General features: G+C 44.6%; 1 protein-coding gene across 1 annotated transcript in view; it reads left to right on the forward strand.

The window, feature by feature from the left end:
* LOC138164829 (cytosolic carboxypeptidase 6-like) overlaps window positions 1-21,504 on the forward strand; it is an 824,829-nt gene that overhangs the window by 90,069 nt on the left and 713,256 nt on the right. The window contains exon 2 of the mRNA XM_069092755.1: window positions 16,636-16,760. Coding sequence (XP_068948856.1) covers window positions 16,636-16,760 — 125 coding nt within the window. The remainder of the gene's footprint in view (window positions 1-16,635; window positions 16,761-21,504) is intronic.

The following is a 21,504-nucleotide window of genomic DNA, read 5'->3' on the forward strand; positions in this document are numbered from 1 at the left end:
TAAGCCATGAGCTGAAGGTTGATGCACACTCATTGACAAGGCTGATCGGGTCTTGGTGGCTTTGGGGTAGGATATGGCAGAGCCTTTGGGCAGGAGGACCTTTGGGTGGAGCCGTTTCCCTGCCTGGACTTCTGATGGCTAGTGGTGAATAGCACCCCATGATGAAGGCCTTTGCCTCAGTTATGGGATATTGTGGGGAAGTGGCAATAAACTGTTGTTTCAACATTTGTAATAATTACTTGCCTTATGATAAAATCAATTTCTTAAAAAAAAGCTGAGAAAATTACATTTCACATATGCCTCATAAATGAATGTTTAAATGAATTCATTTAATAACAAGGCAAAAGCAAAGGTAAGCAGAACTATCAATCCAACCTGAACCTTTTCTGTCTTCTCCCTTTGTCTTTTGGTACCACTGTCTTGCTGTGAATCTCTTTGTGACCCTTAAGATGCTCCCAGGCTCAGGTTGTCTGGGGGTCATCCTCTGTTATCTACTTATGCTTCTGTCTTCTGACCTCCCCAAGCAGGTGGATAGTTTAAAATTGGAATGATGATTGTGCTACATTTAGTACCTTTTGATGGAGAAAATAGCGCCCCCCCCCGCCCTCTGTCCCCCAATAACCGTTCAAGAGGCTGTGGCCCTTACACATAGATCCATGTTTTTTTTCTAGCCTTTTTTCTTTCACAGGTGAGGAAATTGGAAGGGATTTTAAAGACTGTCTAGACCTATTCCTCTAGGTTATTAGGATTCACCAAGGCCAGTTCCTTAATTTTGGGAAGCTAAGCCCAGAGAAGGAAAGTGAACGACCAGTGCAGGTCAGATGGTTTGCTGCTAGTGAGGCCGAGGCTAGGAGCAGAGCTGCCACCACCCAACCCAGACTCCTTTTCAGTGCATGCTTATCTCACCTAATCCCTCACTGTCCATTCCATATGGAGTTTTATCTTATTTGATTCTCACAGCTCTGGAAGGCAGGTGGTATTCTTAGGCAGACCCAGCTGAAGTGGCTTGCCAAGGCTCACTCACCTGCTAAGTGTCTGAAGTCCTGTTTGGACCCAGACCTTCCTGACTCCAGGTCCAGAGCTCTGTCTGCTGTGCCACCCCCTGCCCTGAGGCCCAGAGAGAGACTATGGCTTCCCAAAGTCATCTAGGAGGATTGAGGTTGGGGCTCCAATGTTCACCATCCTTGACTGTACCACAGAACGATGATTCCCTGGGTACCAGGCCAAGGGGAGTCAATCCCAAAGGGTACTCTGTGTAGCAGCAAGCACCCCAAGCGCGTTCTCAGGGTTTGCAGCTACCACAGGTTCTTGGATCAGCTTTGTTAAAGGAAAGCAACTCAAAATGGGTTAACAAGCTTACTTTAATCAGTCAGACATATATCGTTTACCTTGTTCAGGAGAAAAGGTCAGCACCCTGAACCTCAAAGTATACAGGCATAATTATCAAGACAGAAACATCAAGTAGACAGATTTCCAAACTGTCCAACCATTACATCCATACCCAGTCAACATCTGGGTTTCCACATTCTGGGTTTTTCAAAGCCGGGGGACTCTCAACAACGGCTTCCCAGAATTCAGATCAAATCACAGAACACTTCTCAAAGTGAGTCCCAAAACAAAGCTACACATCAGGGCTTATATAGCCTTCTCCTGGCTCAGAGAATGTAACAACCTTATTGACCAATCAAAAAGTATCTACTGAAAAACAAGTCTCCCTCCCCAGGCTTCTGGTGCACTTTAGCCTAGGGGCAGGGAAGATCTTTAAAATTTACATTCGCATTACACTCTGTTAGAAAAGACAATCAGTTTACGTTTTTAAAGTTGCAAGGCTTAAACTTACCCCTCTGTGAGGAGGGGGAGGAAAAGCCAATTCATGGTAGCTCACTTCAGGAAGGATTTTTAAAGTTTAGTCTTTATCTCCTAGGATATCTTATATGGACGGTACATGGTGGCAAAGGAGAGGTCCAGATGAAATCCTTTGGGAAGTCTCAGAATAGTGAGAACTCTTGCATGTGTGGGAGAATCTGGGTGGCTTCCTGGAGGCATCATCTGAGCTGGACCAGGAAGTAAGAGAAGGTTCTTAGCTGGAGGGAAGACTAGGTTTATTCCAGGCTGGGGGCAGTCTGCTTCCATGCATAGAGGTAGAACAGGGTGGGCCACCTCCCTTTAGGGAACAGCAGGTGAGTCCTGGAGCTGGAGCACAGAGTGTGAGACTGGACAGTGAAATAGGTCTGGCCAGGTAGTTTGGAAGCAGACTGTGGAGGTCCACAGTGGCGGGCTTGGGACTTTTACTGGGGAGAGGATATTGGAGCTGGATGTGAAGACTGTTCAATTGTTCTGGGGTCAGTGTGGAGGGTAGGCTCACGAACTTTTAATGTAGGAAAACAAGAATGCTATTCAAAATGACTTGGGAAGTCCCTTCTCATTATTACTCTAATGAAATCATGGTTGCTTTCATTAAAGACAAAGACACACCTGGTTAGGTTTTCTGTTGATGTGGAGAGAACAAAGAGGCAGCTCAGAAGACACTGCTGGTTTCAGAAAGTCCTAGATGGGAGGTGATGCAGAGTTTCACTCCTGTTAAGTGCCAGAGGCAGGATGTGGGCTGGGGTTTCCCTGTTCCAGGTGTCATGTCTTATCTTTTAACCTTCAGACCTTCCTGCTTGAACTCCTGGCTACTTAGGCCTCCTCCATCCCCTTTCCATGTTCAGATACATGTTGTTAGATTTATTCCTGGGCTGCTAGTCAGTCCTCTGACTTAGCAGGGAGATGACAGGTGCAGAGATAAGTGTGATGTAAAGTAGGCTGGGACAGGGCTGAGGAGAAGTCCCCTCCCTCCATTGCACTGCTGTCCGTGGCCCCTGTCTGCCTACAAGGCCATCTTTAATAAAACTAGTGCTTATCCAACGCTCTGGAGTTTGCAGAGCACTTTACACAGTCATCTCCTCTGATCCTCACAATGGCCCTGGGAGCTAGATCTAGTTTGACAGATGAGGAACCTGAGATCAGTCAGCTAGTGAGTGTGAGGCAGGTTTAGAATTTGTGTCTTATTAATTCTATTAATAATAATTTTGGGGACTGCTTTCAAGTGCAACACTATCTGCTGTACCCTGAATCCCATGTTTGACTGAGCTGGTGGAGGTCACTTGGCTGAAAACCTGTGCATTCAGGAACCCTTTATACTCATAGCAAACCCTCTGTGGCCACATGAAGTATCACCCTAACATCAGCAGGGAACAGTCCTTGCCTTTATCGGTTCTGCTCAGGTCAAAGTTTGGACTTATTCTAGTGGGAGGAGGCGGGAGCAAAGGAGGGGAACCGATATCTAGGCAGGATGTAAGAGAGCTGTTGCTAAGGCAACCAGCCAAGCCATGTTTGATGCCTACCAAGTGACTTCCTTGAATAAGTTGAAGGGTCTGTGATCTTACTGGTGTGGGGGCTCCCTCCCCAGCGGTGGTCCTTTACAGCCTGCTAGGCTTGCCTTCATTGGTTCAGGATGCCCTTCATGCTGCAATGTGGCATCAGAGTGTCATGTACCATTTAATAGACCTAGAATCAAAATGATAAGATTCCCAGGACCATGAGGGAGATGAAATGTTCTGTTGGGAGTGAGGGAGGGTGTTGTGAGAGGAAGAGAAGACTTTTTGATTTTAATAGAGCAAAAATTAGCTGCCTTCTCATTGGAAAAAGAGAGTCCCGTGAGTAATTGCTGTCAATGTGGAGTGTGAAAAATTCTCTAACTTTTAATGATAATAGTTGACATTTATGTAAGGTTTGCAAGGCAGTTTGTATAAGTATAATGGTTCCCCTTCTAATTTGGACAGTTTTTTAAATTAATCGACGGAAACAGGAACAGACAATTAATGAAACATTGAAAAAGGTGCCCACAAAGAAAAGATTGGCATACAGAATAAAGAAGACCAAACTTCTGTTTCCTAGTATTAAATTTGCACATAACTGATATGGGCTCTTATTTTCTGATGGTTCAGAAACCCTGGCATCTTAAACACTTGGATAATTGTATATTGCCTAGTTGTAGCTTGGCTGTCAGAAATGTGAATTTCAGTTTCTCACATGAGATAAAGGTAAATCATTTTATCCAAAAGACCCTGCTTTAGAGCAGTAGGGTTGGTTAAAACCATTCTTTCATATGGGTCAGAACAGCATTGGGTCTGAGAAGAGTCACAGTATTACAGATTTAGAATAGAAGGAGCCTTAAAGGTCATTCAGTCTGATCCCCTCATTTTATGGATGAGGACATTGAGATTTGGGAAGTCAGTAACTAGTTAAAGAAGTATCATCTTGAATGGGATTTGTTCACTCACAGGTCAAAATATAACAATGGCAGGCTCTTGGCTAGAGAGTGGTTGGTAAAATAGCATTTGCCTGAAATCTTGCAACGTTATTCAGAAGATCTTTAAATCGAAAAGGGAGGAAGGAAATTACTTTATAGATCCAGCAATCTCAGTGTGAGAGAGCAGGAGTTCTCAACCCCTTTTTCTGTCCTGGACTCCTTCATCAGGTTGGTGAAACCTTTAGAAATTATATGGAAACAGGGAAACCTATAACACATAGAAGCCTATAATAATTATGTGAAATATGGAAACAAAAGAATCATACAGAGAGTTATTAAAATAGTAAAAAAATAAAAGCAAACTCCCCAAGCAAACCACATGCACAGCCTCCAGGTTTTGAACTCCACCATTAGGCCCAGCTACAGCAAAGGCAGGAGAGCAGTAAAGATACTCAGAAGTCCACAGGATATAGAATCTAAGCCAGGCATTAAGAGTCAAACATAGAGTCTTTGTGATTCCTACAGAAGAGTGAATGAAGAAGTGTTTATTGGGTGAGGACTGTGTCAAGCGCTATGCCAAACACTGGGGGTAGACAGAAAAAGGTAAGAGCTCCTGTTCTCAAAGGGCTCCCACTCTAGGGGGAAGACAGGGCATGCAGGGTGTCTGACATTGAAAAGCCAAAGAGGGGAATGTTTGGAGATGGCAGGGAAATGTCGGAATAGACCACACCAAGTGAAGGCTCATCGCTCTGAGGCCCAAGATCCAGGACTTGAGAGTTTGACATACTTGGAAGCTCGAACCTTTGTTTTCTCACTAATTCCATCTCTCACGGCCACAAGAGGAAATCTCACTGGTGTGGAATGTGCCCTAGTGTCCCTGTGGGAGGCCGAGGCCGGCCTCAGTGCAGGAACCTGTTGTGGAGGGGCCTGACTGATGTGCCAAGTGTGGCTGGTTAGCAGGTTGGGATCAGGATCCTAAGACAAGAAAGACATTTTGTTTGACCTTGTGTGTATAAGTGATGCTCAGAGGATGAGAGCCATGCCTGGATGTGCCTGTTTGCTTAGAAGTGCCTTATACAAGGACAACAGAAGAATAGGAGGAGAGAGCAAGGTAGCACTCACTGGTGGGAAGAGGTCCAGGATCCAGGTGTTGCCATCAGATCATGCTACCAAGGTCTCTAGGCACAAAAAAGAAACACTGCCCAGGCCTGGCATAAATGCATGACATGGTGGGCATTCTTAGCACCAAATATTAAGAAATGCTTGTTGGATTGGGTGGTATTTACTAGTGAGCAAGTGTGGTGAAGTGGACAGAATGCTGCACTTTGAACCAGGGAGATGCAGGTTCACATCTGACACCTGACTTCCTTACTACTTGTGTGGCCCTGGTCTCCTGGGATAACAGCACTGCCTGGGGGAGGCCCGAGGGAGAGAGTGTGGGTGACATTCTTTGCAAACCTGGGAAGTGCAGTGTACACATCAGCAGATATTATTGTTTGTGACGGGGAGCTTCAGCTACTGGACATCTGTCTGATTCCTCTCATTGCCACAAGTGTGTGGTCTAATCCCTTCTTGACCTGTTATAATGGTCTCATCACAGAAGACATGGAAGAAGAAACAGAGCCAGGGATTTGCTTCTTTTACTTGTTGACTGTTCTATGGTGTATCTCTTCCCAAGAGATATCAGTCTACATAACATGCATAGGACACCATGTTTGGTGTGGTGATTTTTCAAAAAGAAACAACATCCTGCTACAAAGCAGGGAATAAAATAAGGGAGACGATAAGTCTACAAAGTATACACTTCTCATCAAGTTGTTATTATAAAATGAGAAATAGGTATTTGCTCTAAATCAAGGGGGAAAACATCACTGAAATTTTAATAGTTTGCCATATATGCGCTTATTAGGATTATCTAACTCTCACTTAAATTATAAAATGGATATAAATGATGCTATAAAATAATGAACACAGGTTACATATCAGTAACCCCTGCAGCGTAGTAATGGCCCCCAAAGCCCAACAGCATGAATTACAGTCAAACACATTTTAAGGAGACATAATTTAGACATTTAAATCAAAGTAACTAAGACTAGACTAAGTACATTCGTTCAAGTACAAGTAATTTAGCTTTTCAGTTTTATGATCAACAGTTAATAACAAAATTTTAGGTGCAATTTCATATATTCTCATATACTTTCCAGTTTAGTTCCCAGAGTAATAAAGTATCTTTGTGCCTTCCATTTTATTTTTATAAGCAGGTGCAATGTACATTATTTATAGAATATTACACTTTGTGTTAAAACTGTTAATACATACTGTAGGTGAACACCATATTAAAACTCAACCCCATTAACTACAAAATTTCAAAGAAAAGACTTGTAAGAGTGCTAATTACTGTTTAAACACTTGACTATGATCCCTTGTATGGGAGTCTATCAAAATAATTGGGGATAACTGATTCTAACACTGATTCAAAAAAGAGGAGCCTTCAACCCTTCCAAACATTGATAGTTTATGTTAAACATTAGTCGTTTTGCCTACATTTCCAAAAGAACCTTTATCTTCCCTTCAGTGATTCTATTTGTGATCTCCTCACCCACAAGGCAGAGTTGTTTCTGGAGTGGAAATGAGGGCAATGTTGGAAGAAGTGACCACTTTCACCTTCGAATTGGTGATACAGAAGGAGGCTGAGGGAATTAAGCTTATTGGAGCAGCAAGTGGTGGTGGGAATTGTGAACCACATGACTTCATCTTGTGATTCAATTCTGGAGGTAGCTCAGTTCCCTTTCTATTCAATTATGGATCTAGTCCAGTTTCTGTTGTGGGAATTGTGAGAAGACTTTACATTGTTTGAGCTTAGCCCTGTGTCACTGGGAAGCTGGACCATCTCTGCTTGCACTTAGAGACCTTTAATTAAGGACCTCAGTTATGCTGACCAAAAGCCCAGTCAGATCTGAAGATTGATGCAAGGAGTTTCCTCACAATTATGCATCTCAAGCGGCCCATGTTTTCTTTGACAATGGATGGTCTCATGCTGATCAATCAATAATTGTTTCTATGTTATTTTGACTGTATGCAGATAGTTGGAGAGAGTGGGACACCTCTGTTTCTGAATTTAAGGAATTGCATATGTTTAATCTCCCTCTCCCAATGTGCAAAGTCCATAATCTTTCCTCCAATTAAAAATCAGATTACCTAGGGGCGGCTAGGTAGCACAGTGGCACAGTGAATAGAGCACCGGCCCTGCAGTCAGGAGGACCTGAGTTCAAATCCAGCCTCAGACACTTGACACACTTACTAGCCATGTGACTTTGGGCAAGTCATTTAACCCCAATTGCCCTCCAAAAAGCAAAAAAAAAAATCAGATATCCTAATGTTTATCTTGGTTAGTTATTTTCCTTCCTTCCTTCCTTCCTTCCTTCCTTCCTTCCTTCCTTCCTTCCTTCCTTCCTTCCTTCCTTCCTTCCTTCCTTCCTTCCTTCCGTCCCTTCTTCCCTCCCTCCCTCTTTTTTGGAGGGGGAAATGCAGGGCAATGGGGGTTAAGTGACTTGCCCAAGGTCACACGGCTAGTAAGTGTTAAGTGTCTGAGTCCAGATTTGAACTCAGGTCCTCCTGACTCCAGGGCCGGTGCTCTATTTGTTGTGCCCCCTAGCCTCCCCCAGGTTTTTGCTTTTAATTAATTGGTCTTATTTGATTGTTGGTATGCATTGCTTGATAAATTGATATACTCAGAAGCTCGAATCTTTGTTTACTCAGTCATTTCATCTCTCACAGCCAAAATAGGTGATCTAGCCAGTCTGAAATGCACTCTAGATTTTGGGAGAGTACATTTCAAAGGGTTTAAAGGAAGATTAAGCTACTTCTATGGATTAAAAGTTTTGTAGGGGAAGTCATTTTAGGAATGAAGTTTTTTTTAATTTTTTTTTTTTTTAGGAATGAAGTTTTTAAGACACAAATAATTCTGATGAAAAGGAAAAAGGAGGTGTTGTTGAATAAGACTAATGTTGATGGAAAGGGAATTCATGAACTAGGTTTCAAAGACATAAGGTCTGCAACATCTTATACCACATACCACAATAAGATCAAAATGGTAACTCAAAATAACCTGACTATAGAAGTTAACACCATAAAAAGTAAATTTAGAAGGGAATGAGATCAGGTTTTTTTTTCATAGAGGTGTCTAAGAGAAAAATTATTATTATTATTATTTTTTAAGCAATCAGGGTTAAGTAACTTGCTCAAGGTTACATGGCCAGTTATTTCTGGGTATGGTGCTAAGTAGCTGAGCCCAGATTTGATCCCGAGGTCATCCTGACACTGGAGCCGGTGCTCTTACTTGCTGAGCCACCTGGCCACCTGTAATGGAAATGCAAATTTAAAGATCTTCCCTGCCCCTAGGCTAAAGTGCACCTGGAGCCTGGGGTGGGAGGCTTGTTTTTCAGTAGATACTTTTTGATTGGCCAGTGGGTCCAAAAGGTTGTTACATTCTCTGAGCCAGGAGAAGGCTATATAAACCCTGATGTGTAGCTTTGTTTTGGGGGCTCACTTTGAGAAGTGTTCTGTGATTGATCTGGATTCTGGGAAGCCGTTGTCTAGAGCCCCCCCGGCTTTGAAAAACCCAGATGTTGAAACCCAGATGTTGATTGGGTATTGATGTAATGGTTGGACAGTTTGAAATCTGTCCACTTGATCTGTTTCTGTTTTGATAATTCTGCCTGTATACTTTGAAGTTCGGGGTGCTGACCTTTTCCCCCTGAACAAGGTAAACGATATATGGTGTGACTGATTAAAGTAAGCTTGTTAACCCATTTTGAGTTGCTTTCCTTTATCAAAGCAGATCCATGAACCTGTATGGGCAGCCACCCTAAGGACGCTTGGGGTGCTTGCTGCTACACCACCCCTGAAAAATTATTTTTTTAAAAACGTCATTATATTGCTTACATTTCACAGTCTAACCATTTCCTTCTTGCTCCTAAAAAGTCATCCCTTATAACATAAAAAAAACCAGAAGAGAAACAGTTTAGCAAAACTAAACAACCTGTTAGAAAAAGTCTTCCATTATATGCTTCATTCTGCCCCCCTTCCCTCCATCAGGAGGAGGCTTTGCGGGCCCTCCTGATGTCTCCATGAGCCTGGGTTTGGTCACTCTAATTTGGCAGCATTCCATTCCATTGCTGTTGCTGGGTCTGTGCTTCTGGTTTTACTAGTTTCATGCTATGTCAGTTTAAAGAAGTTTTCCCAGGGTTCTCTGTAGTCATATCACTGTTACTTATAAAGCTTTACTTTTCCATTTAAACAATTTGTTTAGCATCTAGATTTGTTTCCAGTTATTTGCTACTACATCAATATTTTGAAGTTTATGGAGCTTTTTTTTTGTCTATTAGACTCCTGGGGCTGTAAGCCTAACAGAATCTCTGGATCAAAGGGTGTGAACATTTCTATCACTTTCTTTGCATAATTCCAGTTTGGTTTTCAGAATGATTAGACCAATTCACAAATCTTCCAACAGTGCCTTAGTGCGCCTGTCTCACCACATTGACTTACCAGCATTGACTGTTCTCATTTTTTGTCATCTTGGCCAATTGAAGTGAAGCAAAACATTAGTCTGAGTTTGATTTTGATTTTTGTGTGGTTATTAATAATTCGTAATTTTTCTTTTGAGATTGTTCTTATCCTTTGGTCACATCTGTTGGGGAATGGCTTTTGGTCTTAGGTGTTTCTGTTAGTTGCATACATATCTTAGATATCAGAGCCTTATCAGAGATAATTGGTAAAGATATTTTCCTCCAGTCGACCCCTTCCCTGCTTAACAAATTGTTTGCATTAATGCTATTTGTGTAAAAGCTTCTCAATTTAATGTAACTGAAATAACCTGTTTTAGCTTTTGTAATCCCCGGTCTCTGGTTTGGTGGAGAATCCCTGCCATCCCCACCCCCAGGAGGGTAGAGCAGGTGGGCAAACTGTGGTGTGAGAATTATTGTGCCGTGAGAGAAGATGAAATCTAAGTTTCAGAGATGCTGAATGGTGATTGAGTTTAATGCTTTGCATGAACTGATAGAGAGTGAAGTGAGCAGAACAGGAGAACAATTTACATAGCAGGAACAATGGTGTAAAGAAAAAACAATTTTGAAATACCAAGGAACTATGATCATTACGATCACCAACTGTGCATCTAGGAGACCGCTCAGGAAACATGGCTCCCAGCCTCCTGCAGGAGGAGCAGTGGGCTGAAGGTGCAGGTTCAGGCACGCATTCGTGGACATGGAAAATGTATGGACTCATTCTGCTTGACCCTGATTATTGCTTCAAGGATTGGGCTTTTCTTTCTTTTGTGGGGAATGTTTGGGTGGAAATGTGGTAGGAAGCCAATATTAGTGTTTCCAAAAAGAAAAAAAGAATGAATGGAGGGGTTTTGAGGCATTTTAAATGCTCAGAAAAGAATTCCCATATATCCATTCCTCAAAATGTCTTTCTCTCTTGGCATTTCAGCTTCGTCATCTCTCTGGTGTGTGGTTTGTTTTCATCATCAGTCCTTTGCACTTATTGCATTGACTAGAGCTCTAAAGTCTTTTGAAGTTGTTTTCCCATGGATCTTTTTTTAGTTCAGTTCTATTTTATTTTCAGTTCCAAATTCTCTCCTCTTCCCTTGCTCATCAAGAAGGCAAGAAAAACAAAACTTATTACAAATATGTATAGTCATACAAAACAAATTTCTGCATTAGTCACCCTCTCCCATAAAAGAATGAAAGAAAAGAAAAAGAAAAAAGAGAAGACAATATGCTTCAGTTTGCACTCTGAGTACATTACCTTACCTCTCTGTCAGGTGGTGGGCAGCATGTTTCCTCATGAGTCCTTTGGAACTGCGGTGGGTCATGATGTTGATCAGAGTTCCTAGGTCTTTCACAGTTGATTATATTTACTATATTGCTGTCACTGTGTAGCTTGTTGTCCTGATTCTGCTCTCTTCACTTTATATAGTTCATACAGGTCTTCCCAGGTTCCTCTGAAACCATCCTCTTCATCATTTCTTATCATACAATCGTATTCCATCATATTCATATGCCTTAATTTGTTTAGTCATTCCCCATGGACATTCTCCTTAGTTTCCAGTTCTTTGGTACCACAAAAAGAAGTGATATAAATATTTTTGAAAATATAGGTCTTTGTTTTCCTTTGATCTCTTTTGGGTGTATAGAGCTTGTGGCAATATTTCTGGGTTAAAAAGTATACACAGTTTAATAGCTCTTTGGCTTTGTTCTATGTTGCTTTCCAAAATTTTTGTAGTTTCACCAACTGTGCATTAGTGTACCTGTTTTCTAACTGCCTCTCCAGCATTTGTCATTTTTCTTTTTTGTCATTTTTTCCAATCTGTATGAGGTGGTAATATCAGTGATAATAAAGCATTTTTTTTCAGGTGGCTATTGATAGCTTGGATTTCTTCCTCCGAAATCTGCCTTTTCATATCCTTTGATCACTTAGCAATTAGGGAGTGGCTATTTTATTTTTTTACATTTGACTCAGTTCCATATATATCTTAGAGATGAGACTTCTTCCAGAGAAACTTGCTGCAAAGTTATTTTCCCCAGTTTCCTTCCCCCACTCCCAATTTTAGCTACATTGGTTTTGTTTGTGCAAAAACTTTTTAACTTCATGTAATCAAAATTATCCATTTTCTCTCCTGTGAGTCTATCTATGTTTTGGTCATGAACTATTTCTTCAGCCATAGAGCTGCTGGGTAATTTCTTCCATTTTCCACTAATTTGCTTATGATGTCACTCTTTATGTCTAAGTTACACATTCATTTTGAGCTTATGTTGTTATAAAGTGTGAGATATTGGTCTGCACCTAGGTTCTGACAACTACTTTCCAGTTTTTCCAATAGTTTTTGTTGAATAGTGAGTTCTTGTTCTAATAAGGAGGATCTTTTATCACACATTATTGTGCTCATTTGCTTCTGTATATTGCATATTTAATCTGTTCTACTTATCACCCTCTCTATTTTTTACTCAGTACCAAATGTTTTTGATTATAGATTGTAGTATCATTTAAGATCTGGTCCTGCTAGGCCCCTTTCCTTTTTGACAATCGAGACTTTTTGTTTCTCCAAGTCAATTTTGTTAAATTTTTTTAGTTCTATAAAATAAAGTAATTCTTTGGTAGTTTGGTATGGCACTGAATAATTAAATTAATTTAGATAATATTGCCATTTTTATATTTGTTCAGAATACCCATAAGCAATTAATATTTCTCCATTTATTTGTGCCTATTTTTATTTGTGTGATGAATGTTTTGTATTCATATAGATTCTGTGTGTATCTTGGCAGGTAAATTCCCAAGTATGTTATGCTATCCATAGTTATTTTAAATAGAATTTCTCTTTCTATTTCTTCCTGCTGGATTTTGTTGGTAATATACAAAAATGCTGATGATTAGTATATGTTTATTTTATATTCTGCAATTTTGCTGAAGTTGTTAATTATCTTGATTAGTTTTTTATTTGACTCTAGGGTTCTCTAAATAAACCATCATATCATCTGTGGAAAGTGAAAGTTTTGTTTCCTCTTTGCTTATGATTATTATTCCAATTTCTTTTTCTTTTCTTCTTGTTATAGCTAGCATTTCTAGTACAATATTGTATATTATTAGTGATATTGGACATCCTTGCTTCACCTCTGATCTTATTGGAAAAGCTTCTAGCTTATTGCTATTAAAGATAATGCTTGGTCTTGGTTTTAGATAGATACTATTTAGGTTTTGAGGAAAACCTCTTATTGTGACTTCTTGGCTCTCCCAAGTAGAATCCAGTCTAGTCCATTCTCTAGGTCTTTGTCAGAGGTATAGGGGAAGAGATGAACTCTGATGCTTCTTCTGTCTCAGCCATCTTGGGTCCTGCTCCAGTGATCTGCTTTTAAGGGGGGAAATTCTTAACCAAACAAGGGATAGGAGAGATCACAATAGATAAAATAGATAATTTCATTAAATTAAAATGAAAAAAATCTTTTGCTTGAATAAAATAATTGTAGCTAGAGTAAGTAAGGGAATGTGTCAAATTGGGGAAAAAAATCTTTTCCTCAAATAATTCCGATTAATAGTCCTATGCCAGTTTGGTCAGGAATCTTTTATTAAGTGCTTTCCATGTGTCCCATGCCATTCTGAGTGCTGGGGATACTTAAGGTAAAAACAGTCCAATGACTATGGAGATTGGAATGAGGGAGAACAGCAATCGCCGTGGTCTAGGTGTGAGGTCATGAGCCTGGAGTGGCTGCTGTGTGAGTGGAGAAAAGGGGACATGGGTGAGAGATGTAAGAAGGTAGAATGACAGTAGTTGGAAAAAGATTGACCATGTGGAGTGAACTTGAATAAGGGGTAAGAGATGATAGAGAGGTTGCAGTCTGGGGTGATTGAGAGAGTGATGGTTCCTTTGACAGTAAGTTTGGAACAGAGGGAAACTGAATGAGGTCTACTTTGGACATGCAATTTTAGACATAGATGGTTTTCAAATTAAGAATTACTAACCATGACAAGATTTGTCAAACATGAATGATTTCTCTAAACCTCTAAGAAGTGAAATGCAAACCAAAATACTCAACAAACTGGCAAAAGTGACAAGAGATGGGAAGAGTTAATGTTGGAAGGGGTTGTGGAAAGGAAGGGATTGTGGAAAGGTGAAGGCACTGACATGCTACTATGGGGGCTGTGGAATGATCCAGTCCACTGAGCACCAGCTGGGTGCCAGGCCCTGAGCTAAGTGCCGATGATACAAAAGATGGCCCTGCCCTCATGGACCTCACAACCTGGCTGTTCTGGAAAGCAGTGTGGAGCTTTGTTTGTCAAAAGTTACTGAAATGCCTACCCTGGGACTAAGAGATTCCATTGCTAGACTTATATGCCAAAGACAGAAAATTCCTAGAGATACTAAAACATCAATAGTAGTATATTTTGTGATTGCAGAGGATCAGAAGCAGATTAGAACCCCATCAGTGGGGGAATGCCTAAACAAATTGTGTGTAAGGAAATGTGATATTACTATTCTGTAAGAAAAAAAAACAACATAAGAATACAGAAAAGCATGTAAAGACTTATATGAACTGATGTAAAGTGAAGTAAGCAGAGCCATTAAAACTATTCTCCCTCCCTCTCCCTCCTTCTCTCTCCCTTTCTCCCTCCCCCTCTCCCTCCCTCTCTCCCATCTTTTTCCCCCTCTTCCCTCTCTCTTCCCCCTCTCTTCTCTCTTCTCTCCCCCCTCTCTTCCCCCTGTCTCCCCCTCTCTCCCTCCCCTTCTCCCCTCTCTCTCCCTCCTTCTCTCTCTCCATCCCCCTCTCTCTCCCTGTCTCCCCCTCTCTCCCTGTCTCCCCCTCCCTCCCTCTCTCCCCCATCTCTCCCCCCTCTCTCCCTCTCCACCAGTAATGTCTGTAACAATGTAATTGAAGAGGCACAAACAGCTGAAAATCAGTAAGCTTGGTCCTGAGAATAAATGGGAAGTTAGGAGGGTATTAGCAGCTGTGGAGGGTGGGCTGGTTTCCTTTAGAAGGTGACATGCTTATCATTCTTTCAAAGACTCTAGGGATTCTAAGAGCTGGAGGTAAGGGGGAATGCATTTTGGTCACGGGGGTCGACTGTGCAAAAGTCTGGAGGTGAGAGGTGGAACGGCATGTCTGGGAAGGGCAGGTAGGCTGGGGTGAGGCACCCAGGGCCGCCGTGATCAGAGGGAGCTCATGGAGGACGTGGAGCTGGAGTTGGGATTTGAAATGTGGGTAGGATTTGACTGGTGTGGGGGGAGGGCTGGGAGGAGAAGGTATTCCTCTGGTGATAGGGGAGGGAACAGCGTGGACCAGGACATGAAATGGGAATGTGAAAAGGATTTACAGTGGTAAAGCCTGGAGCAGGGGTGGGGAGCCTGCAGCCATTTGTGACCCTCCATGCTACTTCAAGGGCTGCCCTTTGGCTGAATCCAGACTTCCCAGGACAAATCCCCTTACTAAAAGGGTTTGTTGTGTGGCCCTTGGTCTCAGTCACCAGGCTGCGCTTGTGGCCCTGATGGAGGCTGTTGGTTCCCCATGCCTGGACTGCAGTGTTTGTTTGCAGGGCAAGGTTATCAGGAGATGGGGCTGGAAAATCAAGTTGGAGCCGATTATCCAAGCCCTTCAATGTCAGTCCAGGAGGTAAGGGATTTATCCCTTATTGAACAGGCCCATGATATAATTAAAAAGTATTTCAATATGATAAGTAATTGCTAATGTTGGCAAAGATAATCTGGAGTGGAAATAGTATGAAGATGGAGAGATCAGTAAGCCGACTGTTAAAGTAATATCATGGTCAGAAGTGGCTGAGCCAGGGTAATGGCAGGGCATCTAGGTGGTGCTATAGTACAAAGAGGGCTGGGCCCACAGTCAGGAAGAATCCCCTCCCTGGGTTCAAATCTGGCCTCAGACTCTTACTAGCTGTGTGACCCTGGGCAAGTCACTTCACCCTGCTTGCCTCAGTTTCCTCTTCTGTAAATGAGCTGGAGAAGAAAATGGCCAACCCCTCTGGTATCTGTGCCAAGAAAGCCCCGACATAGCTGAGAAATGACTGAACAGGGTCAGAGTAGTTGGAGTTGGGAGGAAGAATGGGCAACTCCTTGTGAGCAAGTGGACATGAGTGACAAGGTGGAGGGGCTGCTGGGCTGACTCAGAACCGGGGACATTGGGACCAGGTCAGCTGGGATTTCATAGCCGAGGCTTGGGCCGGAGTTGAGGTTTGTTCCAAGTCTGTCAGTGAGGCTGGAGTGTGCCCATGGGCTCTGCAGGCTGAGCCACCCAGAGTCCTGGGCAATGAATGGGCTCATGCCTACCGTCCCTCAGTGCCCACAGGCTCTGCAGGCTTATGGCCTCTCATAGCTGGGCTCTGCTGCCTGGAGTCCTGGGCGGTGGGCTTGTGCCTGCGTCCAGCAGTGCCACCACTGTGGGCAGTGGCCCGGGGCATCACCACCCCAGGGGCGGAAGCTGGTGAGCCCTGGGCCCTGATCTTGCCTGGCAGTGTTACTGGGCCTCTCTGGGCTGCAGGTCCCTCATCTCTAAGCCTGGAGGGCCAATACCTAAGGGGGTGTCTTTGCAGATTGTTGGGGCCCAGTGTCCTGCCAGCTCTTAGCCCACGGTGGGCATGGGGCTCTGCTTGGGACAGTGGTTCCACCTGGCGGTAGCACCTTCCAATTGCAGGCTCAGGCTTGTTGGAAGGGCCGTGGCATTTCTTGGGCTCTGGCCTTGACAGGTAGAGCAAGGGCCAGTGTCACAGTAGCTGTCATGGGGTTGGGACGTCCTCATTGGCTTACTCTCCTGTGTCCTTGTGCTTCCTTCTAGGTAACCTTGGCCGGGTGGACCATGTGTCCGAGTTTGAGTATGACCTGTTCATACGGCCTGATACCTGCAACCCGCGCTTTCGAGTCTGGTTCAACTTCACTGTGGAAAACGTGAAGGAATCCCAGGTAAGCAAAGTCAGGACTGCCGTCGGCTTTGTTTGGATGGAAGGACAATTGGTTTTGTTTCTTTAAAGAATTTGCTGGCTTTGTTATGGGAAATAGGCTCGTATTTCTTCAGAAATCATGACAAATCTTCTTGCAAGACACATGGAAGGGCACTAATTATGGCATCAAAATGGGCATGTTCTATAATCAGCGGTAGTCTGTGAATGCTTGGCATGCAGTTACTTTGTGATTAATAAAGAAATGTCACAGAAGCAGATAACCTGAAGGGTGAAAGGACAACTCAGGCCAATGACCTCGTCCTGCCCTTTGTAGGCAGCAGGTCCCTAAGGGATTGGCCTGGTCGAGTGGGGTCACGAGTTGATGGTGGGGCCCTCTTAGGGAGGGGCCCCCTGGGCAGAGGTCACCTGGCTTGGCTGATTTTGAAGCATTTTGCTAGAAGCAATGTCGTCTGGGCAATTGTCTACTCACAGGCAACTGTTTGCTGCTTTTGTCTTAAAAGGAATTGTCAACCAACCCTTGCAGACTTCTTCCTATATCAAGGTCCTTTTATCCACTGGTTATTGTTTTGGTCTGGAGACCAATGGCAGTGCCAGAAACTAGGGGCAGTGAAATTTGAGAGCTCTGGATTTGGAGTCCAAAGACCTATGTGAAAAAGCTGGGCTCTGATATTTCCTGGGTGGTTTTTGGGAAAGACACTTCAACTCTCGCGGTATCAGTTCCATTCTCTTTAAAAAAAAATTCTGTAAATCTCACCATCTTCTGATCTTTGTGAAGGGAACAAAGGTGCAAGTGTCCTCTGGCAGATAATTCTGATTTAGACAGTTTGGAGGTTGTAGAGATGATGCCTTTGAGGGGAAACATGCTACCTGTATTCAGACTTAGAGGAGGCTTTGGCTGTTGTGGCCCTAAGATTTAACTGAAAGGACCTGGTGATGGAGCCTGGTGGCTCTGCTCCTCCAGGCTCATATTTTCCTTTCCCTCCACACCATCCCTTTCATATTATAGCCAGGAATCACGAACGTGCTTATCGGATTTCTTAGAGCTTTATCAGACCTTTTCTATCAACTGGAGTCAGGTGATCCAAGCCCCAAATGAACGGGCACCTGTCTCCCAGAGGCCCAGAGATGGGCTGTGCAGATAGGGAAGCTCTTGGAAGCATACAGGATATTTGTTTTCATGGTTGTCTACATGGAGGCAAAATGGTTTTACTATTAAGTTTGACTTGTGAGCTCTGCTTGGATAATGTGTCACCTTCTAATCTGTTCATCTGTCCAATTTCCGTTCCGGTGAGACTTGCACAAATATAATCTATTTGGGGCCTTATTTGGGACTGGGCTCTTGGAGGGGAGGAGGGAGGTGACCTACAGTATACAGGGAAAGTGTCTGCCAAGTCTGGCCTAGGCGGGTCTGGGCTGTGTGGCACAGGGCAGAGATAGAAACCCAACAAGTAGTTTGCAAAACAGTGTATTTGTAAAAGTCTATGAAAGCCGAGCTTCCTGCTACGTTGATGGAAAAATGATTCTCTCCCTCTGGCTCTGGCATTAAATATTCTTATGTGGCATTAAATTTATTTCTGATGCAGTGTGACAGTGACGGTGTGAGCAGAAAGCCAATAGGTCCATTAAGGGACTCATGAGAGGCCTAAGGGGGGAGCAGACTGAGCGTCTCAGCCACTGGCGTCCAGAGGCCTCCTGGCTCCCAGCCACCCCCGCATGGGCCCAGGAGACTTCTCCGTTTGCTCTTGCCTTCTAGACTCCCTCTGGATCTCTGCCACACTGGGGTGCCTGCGGTCTTAGTTCTGAAAAAAGCAGAGAATATGTTTTTCATCGAGGTTCTGGGACAAGATGAAGCAACTTCTTTCTCTTATTCTTCCTTTCATTTCACCCAGAGCTGACAGAGCCTTGGACAGGGCCTTGAGAGGCCTAGGTTCCAGTCTTGGTTCTGCCCCTGAGTCATTGGACAAGTTCCCTGCCCTCTCTGGGGCCAACCCTCTAGGGGACTGGACCAGAGGGTCTCTAAAATCCTTTCTAGCTTCAAATCTCATGATCTTTTGTGTGCTGAAAAGAATCCCAGACTGGACGTCACAGAGTTCAGATGTGAACTCCACCATTGACTACTCAAGTGCCCTTGGGCCTCAGTTTCCTCCTCCGTCAAAGGCGGGGGTTAGACTAGGTACCTCTTATGTTCTGTCCTGCTCTGACATTCTGGGAAGGTCAGAGGTGAGAGGTTATTTCTGATACAGAGGTCAGGTCCCCAGCCCAGGGATCACAACAAAGTTCAAATGACAAGGGAGGCCTGGGGTTCAGTTAGCATCAGCTCAGGAACAGGCATTCTCCCAGGATGCCTCACTCTCTTGGCTGATGATGTAAGCTTGTATTTATGGCCAGGTATTTGGGGCAGGACCTGTTCTCCAGTTTCTCCTAAGGCCCAGCAACTGATAGCTCCTCTCACGTCTGTTGTCCCTGCTCCTCCCCAGCTTGGCCAGTCCCTGGCCTGACACTGGACGTCCCCTTGATGCCCATGCCTGACACTAGACTCAGAGTCCCTGCCCACAGCATGACCTGGAGGATTGTTTTCTTTGTTCTGAGGTTTGACAAATTTGATTTGAAATGCCCACATTGAAACGCTGTCTTGCAGGGGCTAGGGGTGGAGGGAGTCTGTCTAGCCATCAGAAAAGGCAGAACATCCTGGGAGGAGAGGACTCCCTCCAGTGACTAGGCTGGTGTTGTGGATAAATGTGCTTTCCTGACGATGTTTTCTCTGGAAGTGGTCTGCTGCCCTTTAGCTGCAGGGTGGCCCTTTGTCAGTGGCTGAGCTCTTGCTGCATTTCCCCTTTAGGGGTCCAGCACTGGGGTTCTTGAGTGGCACATTCCAGTGGTCCTCCAGAATAGGGGCAAGGATTGTTGTAGCACTTTTGTGTTAATGCCCAAGGTTTACCCCCTTGAGATTCTTTTCAGAAGGATACTAAGCCTCTGAGTCTAAAGAACCCATGGTGAGCATCAGGATGAGTCCTGGAGCCAGGTACTTGGTGTTTTTAAAAACGGCTAGTCAGGCTGCACTGACACTGGTCAGGCCTGCTTGAAGCCCTGGACCTGGGCCCATGCTTGAGGAGAGCAGTCTGTACTGAGAAGGATGTTGAGGGGCCTGTAGGCCAGAGACGCCAAAGAGGATGGGAGCTGAAGTCAAGTGTCTTGAGGGCTGCCATGGTGAAGAGGGGCCCAGAGGGCAGAGCCTGGACTGGAGGGTCATCAGACTTGTGTCTGCTGTTAGGTGTTTGACCCTGGATGTGAATCCGGGCCATCCTGGCTTTGTGCCCAGAATGGGGGGGTGTCACAAAGGGACCAGTCTAGGCAAGCCTTGAGGAAGAATTCCTTTGCCCATTCCCTGAGCATGGGCTGTTTGCAGGGGGTGGGGGCACCTGTGAGTTCCCTCTCATGGTCATTTTGGGGGGCCATGCTTGTGATGGAGAAAGCCCAGGGTGGGGCCTTTGAAAAACGCCTAATCTTGAATTTGGGATGAGGGCCTGGGGAGATAGATGGTGCCCTTCTTGGCAAGGCAGGGCTCTGGCAGCCAAATGGCTTGCTGTTTATATCTCCCGTGAGGATACATCCCAAGGGAAGGCAGACAGGAGAGCTTTGGATCTGAAATGGGAGGTGTGACCGCCTGGGAGGGAAGCTAGGGACCAAGGCTGCCCTCCCTGTGAGAGCCCAGCAGTGCCTGAGGCAGGGCAGCAATGACCACAAAGCAGATCCATGAGGGCAGGTGGGTGGCAGGTTGGTGAGCAAAAGGCCTCTCTTAGTGCCCTAGAGGCTGAGGCTCTTAGGAGAACATGGAGTGTCAGGAAGGGTCCCCACGCCTGCTGCTTGAGACTCTTCTGTACAGGCTGGGGCTTGGAGGCAGGGGAACCTGGATTCCCAGTCCCCCCAGACACTTCCCAGCTCTGTGACCTCAGTCACCCACATCCCTGTTTTCTTTCTTTTCTGAAGATGGCCTCTCAGGTCCTTCTGAGGCTAGCTCTGTGCTCCTTTCCCGTTGTCAGGACTTGCTTGGGGCAGCCCCAGCACCAGCGGGCCCCCACCCGCTTCTCTCAGGTGCTCAGAGAGGTGAACTCCCCTTTGGCCCCACCCCTTTGTGGGTGGGGCTGGATTCTCAGGGTAGGCCACTGGTGGGGCTGTCTCACCTAGTCTTTCTCTTGGCTTGGTCCCCATCCTCCTTAAGAAAACGCTTTCCTTTTGTCCAGAGCTTGATGTGTTTAAGGTGCTTGACAAGAACATGCTTGTCCATAGGCATTAAACAGAATAGGAGAGATACATCAGTATGCCTCCTGTGCCCATTCAGTCCTTGCCTCAGCACCTCAGGTCCTGGGAGGACATTGTTCCTGCCCTGTGGGAGAATCCAGAGGCCCTGCCCCTGGAGCTTTCCTGACAGCACCGGGGGTGCTAGCTTAGCTTCTGCAGGAATGCAGGGCCTCATTTTCCAGCTTTGGAGCCTGAGGAAGAGGAGAGGTGCCCCCCTCACCTACAGCTGCCCTCGGTTCTGCAGGAAACAACATTAGCAGTGAAAGAACAGACACGTTCCTCACTTTGTCTTTTCACTCACATGCACTTCTTCTGAAGGAGCCAGAGGAAGAAATGTTGAAATGCCTGTGCTCAGTGTTACTGCTTCATCTAGGCATGGCAGGGGCTGCTAGGACTGTGGCCGCTCCCAAACAATGAGGATGGTGTTCTTGAGGCAATAATGAACC

This window comes from Petaurus breviceps, unplaced genomic scaffold (assembly GCF_028583685.1).
Source record: "Petaurus breviceps papuanus isolate PSGF00001 unplaced genomic scaffold, PetGlider_PUasm1.0 207, whole genome shotgun sequence".
NCBI lineage: Eukaryota > Metazoa > Chordata > Mammalia > Diprotodontia > Petauridae > Petaurus > Petaurus breviceps.